General features: G+C 43.7%; 1 protein-coding gene across 2 annotated transcripts in view; it reads left to right on the top strand.

The window, feature by feature from the left end:
• ADGRE1 (adhesion G protein-coupled receptor E1) overlaps positions 1-11,258 on the top strand; it is a 57,641-nt gene that overhangs the window by 29,391 nt on the left and 16,992 nt on the right. For both annotated transcript variants that reach the window (XM_027851165.1, XM_027851164.1), the window contains 6 exons: positions 406-583; positions 1,777-1,908; positions 6,532-6,731; positions 7,662-7,832; positions 9,513-9,707; positions 10,861-11,096. In XM_027851165.1, coding sequence (XP_027706966.1) covers positions 406-583; positions 1,777-1,908; positions 6,532-6,731; positions 7,662-7,832; positions 9,513-9,707; positions 10,861-11,096 — 1,112 coding nt within the window. The remainder of the gene's footprint in view (positions 1-405; positions 584-1,776; positions 1,909-6,531; positions 6,732-7,661; positions 7,833-9,512; positions 9,708-10,860; positions 11,097-11,258) is intronic.

Genomic DNA, 11,258 nt, shown 5'->3' with positions numbered 1-11,258 from the left:
CTCTCCTCTCCTCTCCTCTCCTCTCCTCTCCTCACCTCTCTTCTTCTTCTTCTTCTTCTTCTTCTTCTTCTTCTTCCCTCCCCCTCTCCCTCCTCTCCCTCTCCCTCTCTCTCTCTCTCTCTCACCCCCCCTCCCAACTCCCCTCCTATTTTACTTCTTATCTTCTTTTTCCTTTTCATAGAAGTAGTAGATTGTATTGGAAGTTGATCAGGATTGGCCTTTGGGGTGGCAATGGAGGCAGAAGAAAGCATAAGGAGGATGAATCCATCCCCTGTCCCTAAGGGTCTGTTGCCTTTCTCAGTGGCCAAGTTTAGATGTTGCTGAGTAGACTCTTGTGCGCACTTGAGTCTTTCATTACATAAACATCAGTAAGTGTGTACTGAGAAAAGTCTTCTCTTTTGACAGAAAGCTGCTGAGAACTTGGCATCTGTCCTCGAAGAGACATCCACATGGCATAACTTGAGTCAGGAGGGGACCTCAACCCTGGCAACAGCTTTTCTGGACAGTGTGGAAAGTGCCACATTGGCAGCTTTTGTCAATTTCTCTGGGAACACGAGCCAGACAGTGACGAATGAATATCTAGGTAGGAACCACTACCATTGAAAAGCTGGAACCCATTTTTTTCTTTTCTCCTTCCTTCTCCCTCTCCCTTCCAGCTCCTTCCTCCCTCCCTCTCCTTCCTTTCTTCCTTCCTTCCTCCTTCCTCACTCCTTTCCTTCCTCCCTCTCTCCCTCCCTCCCTCTCTCCCTCCCTTCCTTCCTTCTTTCCTTCCTTCCTTCCTTCCTTCCTTCCTTCCTTCCTTCCTTCCTTCCTATATTCATTCAACACACCACATGCAGAGCACTGTGCTAGACTCTGAAGAAGGTATAAAGTTTATATAAAACAGGGTTTCTGCTCTCATCCAACTCAACAGTGAATGAGACATAAACCATGGTACAAAATAATACGAGAATTGCATCAGAGAGACACAAAATCAAGTGTTATTTGAAGTCTGCAGAGGGAAAGATTATTACTGACTGGGGGAACTTGATCAGGGGAGGCTTTTTGAAGGAGGTGGCATTTCCATTTCTAGGATTCTATGATTCCCAAGCCTGTGGATCTGAGTAAGCAGGTAACCTATAGCCACCCCAGAGAGCCACCAGCAAGTGACTTCTCCCCACCTGAGTTTCAAGCTCTTTCCTTTAGGTTTTAAAGCATTTCTAGATTTGGGGCATGCTGGCAGGTAGACCTTGCCTCTATCTACTTGCAGTGTTTTTGTCTCAGCTCCAGCTTCTTACCACTATGCTGCCTCCTCACAGGTCCATCCCTTAGGTTTGATAGTCTTCTGTAGCCGCCTTCCTCCAGCCTCTGCCCTCATCTCTCTGCTGTCTTTGACTCTTCTTCCCTTGAATTCAGAATCAAAGCCCTATGGGTTTTGTTCTCAGACATCAGCTGACTGTTCAGTTCTGTCCTTTTACTGAAAATTTGAGTCTTAAGATCATAGGTTTTAGAGCTGTAAGGGCATTTAGAAGTCGTCTTATCTAACTCCCTTCATTTTACAGTAGAGGAAACTGAGGCACAGAGAGGTTAAATGAGTGGGCTACTCTAGGTCACACAATAAATGACAAGGCTAGGATTTGAAACCCAGGTTCTTCTGACTCCAAATGCTATGCTCTTTCCGCTACACAATAGTCTGGCTCTTTCTTGGAACTGTGGAAACTTAATTCTTTGGAGCATTTCAGAGGATTGCATTGCTGGGAGATGTTATCCAACATGAGCTCTTCTCTCCCTTTCTAGAGATCCAAAGCAAAGTCATCCAAGATGATTGCCTGGGGGAAAACTTAGTCTTGACCTTTTCGGCCAAAGGTGATTCCATGAAGATCGAGTGCAACACCATAAATGAATCTGTATCATTGGGCACGTTATCAGGTGGGTCTAAACTTTGGGGAACTCTAGGAGAGGGCTTGAGATAGGCTGGAGGAAATAAGATAGTGTAATTCAGCTGCCTTCCTGCAATGTCAGAAAGGGGACCATTTTAGCTTTGCCACTGTGGCTCTGCTAAGGTGGCCATGTCAGAAGACTAAGGCGATTGTTTCGGTGTACTCCTTTCCTTCAGTAATGAGGTTTGGCAATAAGAGTGCTGCTAATAACTGGCCTTTGTATAGGTGCCAAAAGGTTTTCTAAGCACTTTACATTACATCTTTTGATCTGTACAACAACCTAGTGAGGTAAGAGCTATAAATATTACTGCCATTTTGGATGTAATAAGGAGACTATTCAGTGATTCTCCAGTCTCTAGAGAATGCTTAATAGCCACATGGACTAGCCACAGGGATGGGACAACTCACAATGAGTCATACTGAGGGACCAGTCTTTTGTTGTTCAGTCATTTTCAGTCATGTCTGACTCTATTTGGAGTTTTCTTGGCAGAGATACTAGAGCAGTTTGCCATTTTCTTCTCCAGCTCATTTTACAGATGAGGAAACTGAGGCAAACAGGGTGAAGTGACTTGCCCAGGGTCCCACAGCTAGTAAGTATCTGAGGCCAGATTTGAACTCAGGAAGATGAGTCTTTCTGACTCCAGGTCTGCCATTGACCAGTCTTTAGAGCACATATAATAATTATAACATATATTATATTTTATAATACATATAAAATATAATATAAATATATATCATATTTGCTTATATTATACACAAATAATAATAACCTGCATTAGCAGCAAGCAGAGGATATTGAGTGTGTTCTAAGGATTGGGGTTCATTGGCTAATCCCCCCACTTTACAGATAAAGAAACTGAGGCTCAGAGAAGTGACTTGTTTAGGGTCTCACATTTAGTAAGTGACTTAATCAGAAGTAGAACTCTGGTCTGCCTGACTCTAAGTCCTCTGCTCTATCCACTCAACCACACTGCCTCTGAATAATGGTGAGGTGATCTTTAAAGAATCATACAACTAAAAAAATTTAGACCCCAGGCCAATCTGGTTCTTCTGAATCTAAGGCCAATGTTCTTTCTAGGACACCATGTTTATTTATATCAAGTGCAGATTTAAGCCCTGGAGACCACAATCTGATAGCTCATCATCGTAGCTGTAATTTCTAGTGTTTATAAGAGAATGGGCATAACATGTATTCTTCCATTTGAACCTCACAGCAGTGCCAGGAGGTAATTAGTGCAAGTTCCATTATTCCCTCATGGTGGATGAAGGTCAGGGAGACGAAGTGACTGCTTCTAAGTCACAGGCTGAATAAGTGTCTGAATCAGGGCACAGTACACAGTTGGTACTCTTTCCACTATACCACCCTCTGTAGCCAGATCAGCCCCTCCTGGTACAGGCAAAATGTCTCTGGTCCCACAGACTGATAGAATTCTAGAGGACTTGTATGTGCAAGGGTTCTGCAGTAGTGGTCTTAATGGCCGGGATGAGTCACACAAAAACTCTCAGTGCGAATGTTTGGAGGGCATCCTTCACAGCCTGGTTGAAGATACAATTAAATATACAAATATGAGTGTCTAATACAAGGTAGCCACTGTGATGGCTAAGAAAGTGGGCCCAGGCTCCCTTGGGCTATTCTGATGGCCGTTAACAGAGGGGATCAGAGCTGCTTTTCTTTTCTTTTTTTCTTTTTTTGGCAATTGGGGTTAAGTGACTTGCTCAGGGTCACACAGCTAGTAAGTGTCTAAGACCAAATTTGAACTCAGGTCCTCCATGACTCCAGGGCTGGTACTCTATCCACTGCGTCATATAGCTGCCCCTCAGAGTTGCTTTTCTAAGAGACTACTGGAATCTGCCTATGAACAGAGGAAGGCAAGCATCATCAGAGGGATATCAGGGTGATACTAGTGCCTTCAGCATCTCCTGAGTCTTTTCAGTACAGATTAGAAAAGCAAATGGAGAAGAGAAGCAGTGGCACTGAGGAGTAAGTGAGGAGAATATTTCATTTCTTGAAAAGCAAATTATTATTGATTAATTTTAGAAGTAGTATATTAAAATAATAAATAAAATATTAGTTTAATAAAGAATAAATTTTACTATTTCTATTTAATCAATTACTACTTGTACATTATATTTAATGAATAATAAATGTTTTAATACATGATAAAACAATAGTTTAATTAATATTATATTAATTTTATTTCAACACACTATTTCACTTTATAATAAAGAGCCCTCTCTCTCAAGTACCTAAGGGAGGACCTTTCCCAAACTGGCCTTACTATTTGTTCCTTGAACTTGGCATTCTATCTCTTGCCTGCATGTGCCTGGAATGTGCTCCATTCTAACCTTTGCCCCTTCTTCACAGATCAGCTCAGGTGCTACCTTTAATGAGAAACCTTTCCTAACGCAGCTTTTTTTTTTTTTTTAAGGCAATTGGGGTTAAGTGACTTGCCCAGAGTCACACAGCCAGTAAGTGTCAAGTGTTTGGTCTGAGGCCAGATTTGAACTCAGGTCCTCCTGACTTCAGGGCTGGTGCTCTATCCACTGCGCCACCTAGCTGCCCCCCTAACACAGCTTTTGAGGCAGCTAGGTGATACCATAGGGCACCGAGTGCTGGGCCTGGAATCAAGAAGTTGTTGCTGTTGAGTTGTTTCAGTCCTGTCTGATTTTTTGTGACCCTATTTGGGGCCTTCTTGGCAAAGATCCTGGAGTGGAGTTCCTTCTCCTTCTCCAGCTCATTTTACAGATGAGGAAACTGAGGCAAACAGGGTTAAGTGACTTGCCCAGGGTCACACAGTTGGTAAGTGTCTGAGGCCATATTTTGAATTCACAAAGATAAGTCTTCCTGACCCCAGGCCTGGCACTCTGTTGACTGCATCACCTAACTACCCAAAATCAGGGAGACCTGAGTTCAGAACTAAAATGAAATGCTTCCCAGGTCTGTGACCTAGGCAAGTCACTTAGTTTTCTCAACTCTAAAATGGGAGCATTAATAGCGCCTACCTCCCCATGTTATTGTGAGGATCAACTGAGATCATATTTGTAAAGTGCTTAGCACAGTGCCTAGCACACAGTAAGTGCCATGTAAATGCTAGCTATTATTAGTATTATTAATGCCACTAATTGTTGTTGCTTGCTCTCTCCTCTCTCTTCAAATGATCATGAATACAGTGGTGTTTACTTATTTACTTATTAATTTACTGTTTACTTATTTACTTATTCACTCTTTACCTCAGTGAAACATAAGCTACTTCAATCAATCAATTAACTGAGAAGAATTTATCAAGTGCTTGCTATGTGCCTGGCACTGTGTTGGGTTCTGGAGTTACAAAGACTAGAGTGAAACAGTCTCTGCCCTCAAGAAGCTTACATTCTAATGGTGGAGACAATATGAATAGAAATAGTTATATTCAAAATAGATACAAAGTATCTTTGGGACAGAAAACAGTAGCAGCTTGGGGTTGGGGCAACAACTAGGAAAAGTCTCATGCCAGAGGTGCTGCTTGAACTGAGTGTTGAAAGAAAGGAGGGATTCTAAGAGCTTGGGGACTGTTTATTTTTTGTGTCAACAGCCCCAGTGCCTAACAAAATTCCCAGAAAACAGTGGAGCTTAATAAATGCTTGTTGTTGGATTCTCATAAAAAGTTCAGCAAAACCCCCTCATTGAATGGCTGTGCCCGAGAAGAGGGAGTGTTAATTTTCATTTGGGGAGTTTGCTGTTGACCACAAATGAGGCACCAAGACTATAACTTTTGTCATTTTGAATCAACATCATTCGTGGTTATTTGTCACAAGGCTTGTTGCTTTCTGAAGTTGCCTTCATTGGTACAAGTCGCATGTTATTCTCTTGATTAGACTTTCTTCATTCTGCAGCATTTCCTATGAGATTTCCTGTGTTTCTCTCATTTCCACATATTCACTGTTCTCCATGGCCCATTAATATTCAATTACATCCATCTACCATAACTTGGTCTGCCATCATCTGCTTCCCTGTTTTTGCATTTATAGATAATGTTGTTATACAGAGCCCTAATTAAAAATCCTGGTAGGCTGGGAAATTTAGGTGGGGCCAGGAGCAGGGACAGCAGTGTTGGAAGGTCTTAGGAGAGAGTCTAACAGAGGGTGCTGTTGGGTGTTATGAATATTTTGGGTAAGTAGAGGTGCTTCCTTTCTGGCACTAAGAGAAAGGAACATTTTACCAAAAAAAAAAAGAAAAGAAAAAAAAAGGAAAAGAAAAAGAAATTGAGATTATTTTCTTCAACAACTAACCAACATTCATGAAATGTTACATGTAAGGCTATGTGTCAAGTCTTGACAAAAAGATAGTTATGGACACAGGACCTGCTCTTAAGGAGCTAACATCTAAGTGGGGCAGCTAGCTGGTGCAATGGACAGAGTGTCAGACTTGGAGTCAGGAAAAGCTGAGTTCAAACCCAGCCTCAGACACTTCCTAGCTGTGTGACCCTGGTCTGTTTGTCTCATTTTCCTCATCTATAAAATGAGATCTTAATTGTAATGCACTTTGCACAGTGTCTGGCATATAGTAAGCCCTATATAAATGTTAATTATCATAATTGTTCATTGGAGTGTTTCTCTGTGGAATGTTGGCTAGGTATCACAGGAGTAGCTTTTACTTCTTTCCTGGGCATGGAGTCCATTCTGGATGAAAACTTCTTCTACAACCCAGAGGCTCACTTGGTCAGGTCTCCCCAGAAACTTTGGATGAATTCTCGAGTTGTAGGTGGCATCATCACTGGTGACAAGAGAGACAATTTCTCCAATCCTGTCATCTACTCTTTGGAGAACCTCGAGGTAAGGACTGTTGTCTCTGTCTTTGAACTGAATCTCTTGCAATCCCTGCTAAGGGTCCTTGATAAACCATCAGTAGGTTGTCTCTACCCATCAGTCAGTCCACAAATATGTACTGAATGCCTCCTCAGTGAGGTTACTGGGGCTTTTCCCCAGGACATCACATCTAGAGGATGCTGATGGCACTTGCAATCCTTTGGCATCTAGGAATAGCAGTTTAATAACTAGTTAGTTAACGTAGAAAGCTACTGGATGGTAGGCTGAGTTGAGCTCCTCTCTTGTCCCACCTTTCTCTGTTCTCCACATGGGTGACCTTACATTAGTTTCTCAGGGTCTTTGTCTCTTCCCTAGAGGCAGCGTCTTGCTCTTTGACTTACCTGAGGACACACTCTATCCAAAGCATGGTTTGTGGTATTTGCCCCAGATGTAAAAATTCCTGGTTATGGTCTCTGCCTTCTACATGGCCAGCCCTGAATTTCATGACAGTTGGCATTTCCCTCTGATACCACTACGGTTTTCAGTTTGCCTTTCAGTTTTGTTAGTGACAGGGGTTGTGTTGTGCATGGAGATCTCAGTGCTTCCATTCCACCACATCTCCTGTACCCCTGCACACTCGAGCCAGCTCTCATCGCCATTAACAACACTTCCTATTTCTGTAGCCCTTTACAGTTACCAAGTGATTTATGTATACAAGTCCCATGAAGTGTAGAGGGCAACTCTATAATATCACAGATGAGAAAAATGAGAACCAGTGACAGGAAACAGCTCAGCTGCAGCAACACAGCTACCTGCTGGCAGAAGTGAGACTCAAACCCAGTTTTTCCTGACTCAGAATCAGATTTCCCCCCTCCTCTATATCATGCTGTTTTTGCCATTAACACTGAATACATCAAGGGTGAATTATCTTGGTGGTTTGGGTTTATGCTTTTGCAGCTAAAGAAGAAGTCGGACACATGCATCTGCATCTCCTGGGATCCAGAGATCAAGGGTGGACGGTGGACACCCAAAGGCTGTATGACGCTATACTCCAATGAGACCCATACCACGTGCAGCTGCAATCATCTAGCCAACATGGCTGTTATCATGGCATCTGGGGAGATCACGGTCAGTGGGGATGATTGTGGGATGGGCTCCAAGGCTTCTTGCCACAGAGAACTTATTTTTACTGACCAAACAAATCAACCAAGAAGTACAGAAGTGTCAATGATTTACTCACTCATTACTTCATTCAACAAACATTTATTAAACACCAACTGTATGAAGTAGATCATTGTGATGGGGGCCTAAGAAGATGCAAAACTTAGATAAGACAGGGTCCCTGCCCTTATGGAGCTCTAGTATAGTAGGGACTAAAGAAATAAGTACAGATAAAACAATACATGTACTTGACTTCCCTCAAATGCTTAAATATATCAAAGTCTTGTTTGAGGTCTGGGGAGGGAGAAAAAGTTATTGCTATCAAAGGGGAATCAGGGAAGACTTCCTGGAGGATTCATCATTTGAGGCAGGCTTTATAGGATGAGACGGTATTTAACAGATAAAAATATGTAGGTAAGACATTCCAGGAATAAAGAAAGAGCAATGCAAACCACAGCCAGGACAGCTGAAATTGTGCATCATGGTTTGGGGGCAGAGAGTCAGCCAATTTGAACAGATAAGGCTAAGAAGGTAGAGTAGTGCCAGATTGTAGAAAGCCTTGAATACTGGGCCAAAGAATCTGAACTTCATTTGGTAGGCAATAAAGAGCCAGTGAACATTTTTAAGGAGGTGAAATAACCAGATCTATGTGTAAGACAGATTCTTCTGAAAGTGCTATACAGGGTGGATTGAAGAGTATGGAGATGGGGAGAGCTGCTAAGGAGCTTACAACAACTGTCCAGATGAGTGGTAATGAAGACCAGGGTTGGGTTGTGGTAGTAAGAATTGTGGAAGGGCAGCTAGGTGGTGCAGTGGATAGAGCACTGGCCCTGAAGTCAGGAGGACTTGAGTTCAAATCTGACCTCAGACCAAACACTTGACACTTACTAGCTGTGTGACCCTGGGCAAGTGACTTAACCCCAATTGCCTAAAAAAAAAAAAAAAGAAAAGAAAGAAAAGAAAAAAAAGAAAATTGTGGAAGGTGGTAGGAGGAAGGAGGAGATATGTGGAAGATGTCACAGAAGTGGAATGAATGGGCAGGCAAGGTAACCAGTAATTGGTTAGATGTGGGTGGGGTGCCAGGGTCTGTAGGTGATATGAAAGAAGCATAAGACAATGTCCTTGCCTTCAAAGAGCTTACAGTCTGATGAGAAGATAAAATACAATTACATCAACAGAAAATGAGTGTGGTCATAATGACTGAGTAGGACAGATATTCAGGGCTGTAGGACCTCAGAGGAGGGAGAAATTCTTCCGAGCTGGTGTGGTCATGGAAGGCTTGTTGGGAGAATTAGGACTTGACGAGTGGATGGGATTTGGAGGGGGTAGAAATGAGAGGGGGATGGTGTGAGGAAAAGGCCAGAAGAAGGACTGTTCTTTAGGAAAGTGACTGCCTGGGTTGATAAAGGTGGAAATAAGACTTTCAACTTTTTTTTAAAACCAATTTAGAATCCTTGCACAAGCTAGAGACTCAGCTATTTAGCATGGCACAGGAAGACACTTTCCTGAGGAGGGGGCATGGGGGTGGGGGTGGGGGTGGGGGAGTAGGGATGGGTGGCAGAGCATGAACCCTGAAGGTTCCTTTCCAGGAGGTGCCTGTAAAGCTGGTGCTCAGCAGGTGACCCATGTGGGCCAACTTCCTTTCAGATGGATTTTGCCTTGTTTTTGATAAGCCACGTGGGGATGATTCTTTCACTGCTGTGTCTCGCCTTGGCCATTGCCACTTTCCTGCTGTGCCGCTCCATACAGAATCACAACACCACCCTCCACCTGCACCTGTGTATCTGCCTCTTTCTGGCTAAGCTTCTTTTCCTCGTAGGAGTGGACAAGACAGAGAACAAGGTACGTCTTCCCATCCTGTTCCATACAGCTCTGTGACCATCCTTTTGGTCTACCTCCTCCCTGCCCCCCATTCTCAGGTTATACTCCCTCAACCACCCATTTCCTGTATGTTTTCCACTCTTGGTACCTTAAGACCACATGCACAGAGAGGCAGCATGGTGTAATGGATAGGGCACTGGAGTTGGAGTCAGAGGAACTAGATTCAAATCTTACCTTAGACATCTACTGGTTTTGTGACCTTAGACAAATTACCTAACCTCTTTGTGCCTCGGTTTCCTCATTTGTAAAATAAAGGGGTTGGGACTTTATGGCTTTGAAGGTCTCTTCCACCTTTAAGGAAAGACCCCATGAGACACTGAACCATGGAAGCCTGGCCCATTGATTGCATCATTGTGTACAGCTGAGTGTGATGAAGGTAATGAAAAGTAAGAGAATCACCTGACATCTCTTTATGGCCAAGATGGATTGACTGTGTGGGGTCAGGTAATCTGAGTGACTTCCCCTCTGCTTTTGTGCCTGGATCTGTGTCCCTCCAACTTTTCTGTGCCTGAGGAAAGTTTGGTTCTTTGGACTATGCTGGCTGAGCTCTTAGACATTGCATGTCCATTTGAAAGAGCCCTAGGTATGAAATCCAAAGACTTGGATTTGAATCCTGACTTGGTTATGTACTCTCTCTACAACTCTGGGCCAGTCACTCTGCCTTTCCAAGCCTCAGTTTTCTCATTTCTAAATTAAGGCATCTAGACTTGATGATTGCTCATGTCTCTTCTAGCTCTAAATCCTCTGACCCATCAAGATCCAAGATCATGTGATCCCATGAGCCTAGGCATACAAAGCTAGTGATGGGGGAAGCCTGTGACAACACCTTCTGAGTGTCTCCACCTTTTCTTGGGAGTCTTGGCTATGTCAGAGGGGTCCCTACCATCCTTCTGACCCAACCTAGATGTACCAAACCTACAACATCCCTTTTCCAGCTCTCTGGCCAGTGAAGACATTTTATTTATTGGTTTATTTGGCTGGGTACTTTCCACCATGACCCAGTGGAGGCAGAGAAGGGCACCTTGCATGCAGAAGCCATGTAGGAGCTCTCTTCCCTCCCCACCCTTCCCATGGTGCGCCCAGGGGAGAATGACGGGATCTCCTTTCTTTGCAGATAGTGTGTGCGATCATTGCTGGCCTGCTGCATTACCTCTTCCTGGCCTGCTTTGCCTGGATGCTGGTGGAGGCTGTGATGCTCTTCTTAATGGTCAGGAACCTCAAAGTTGTGAACTACTTTAGTTCCCGAAATATCAAGACGGTCTATCTCTGTGCCTTCAGCTATGGTCTTCCAGGGCTGATTGTAGCGGTGGCTGCAGGAAGTCAGTGGGAAGGCTATGGGATGCATAACCGGTGAGTGTAGGGAAGGGCAGTTTGCTGTGGTGGAAAGAGCCCTGGACCAGGGAGTCGGAATTCTAAGGTTCCAATCTGGTCTCCATTGCTTACTCTTCCTGTGACCTTGAGACAATCCCTTCTGCTCTCTGGGTCACAGGTTTCTCCTCATTTTTAGGGTTG

Source organism: Vombatus ursinus, unplaced genomic scaffold (assembly GCF_900497805.2).
Source record: "Vombatus ursinus unplaced genomic scaffold, bare-nosed wombat genome assembly UNPS02009173.1, whole genome shotgun sequence".
In the NCBI taxonomy this organism is placed as follows: Eukaryota; Metazoa; Chordata; class Mammalia; order Diprotodontia; family Vombatidae; genus Vombatus; species Vombatus ursinus.
Note: the sequence above shows the minus strand (reverse complement) of the source record. Positions and strands in the feature narration are given on the sequence as shown.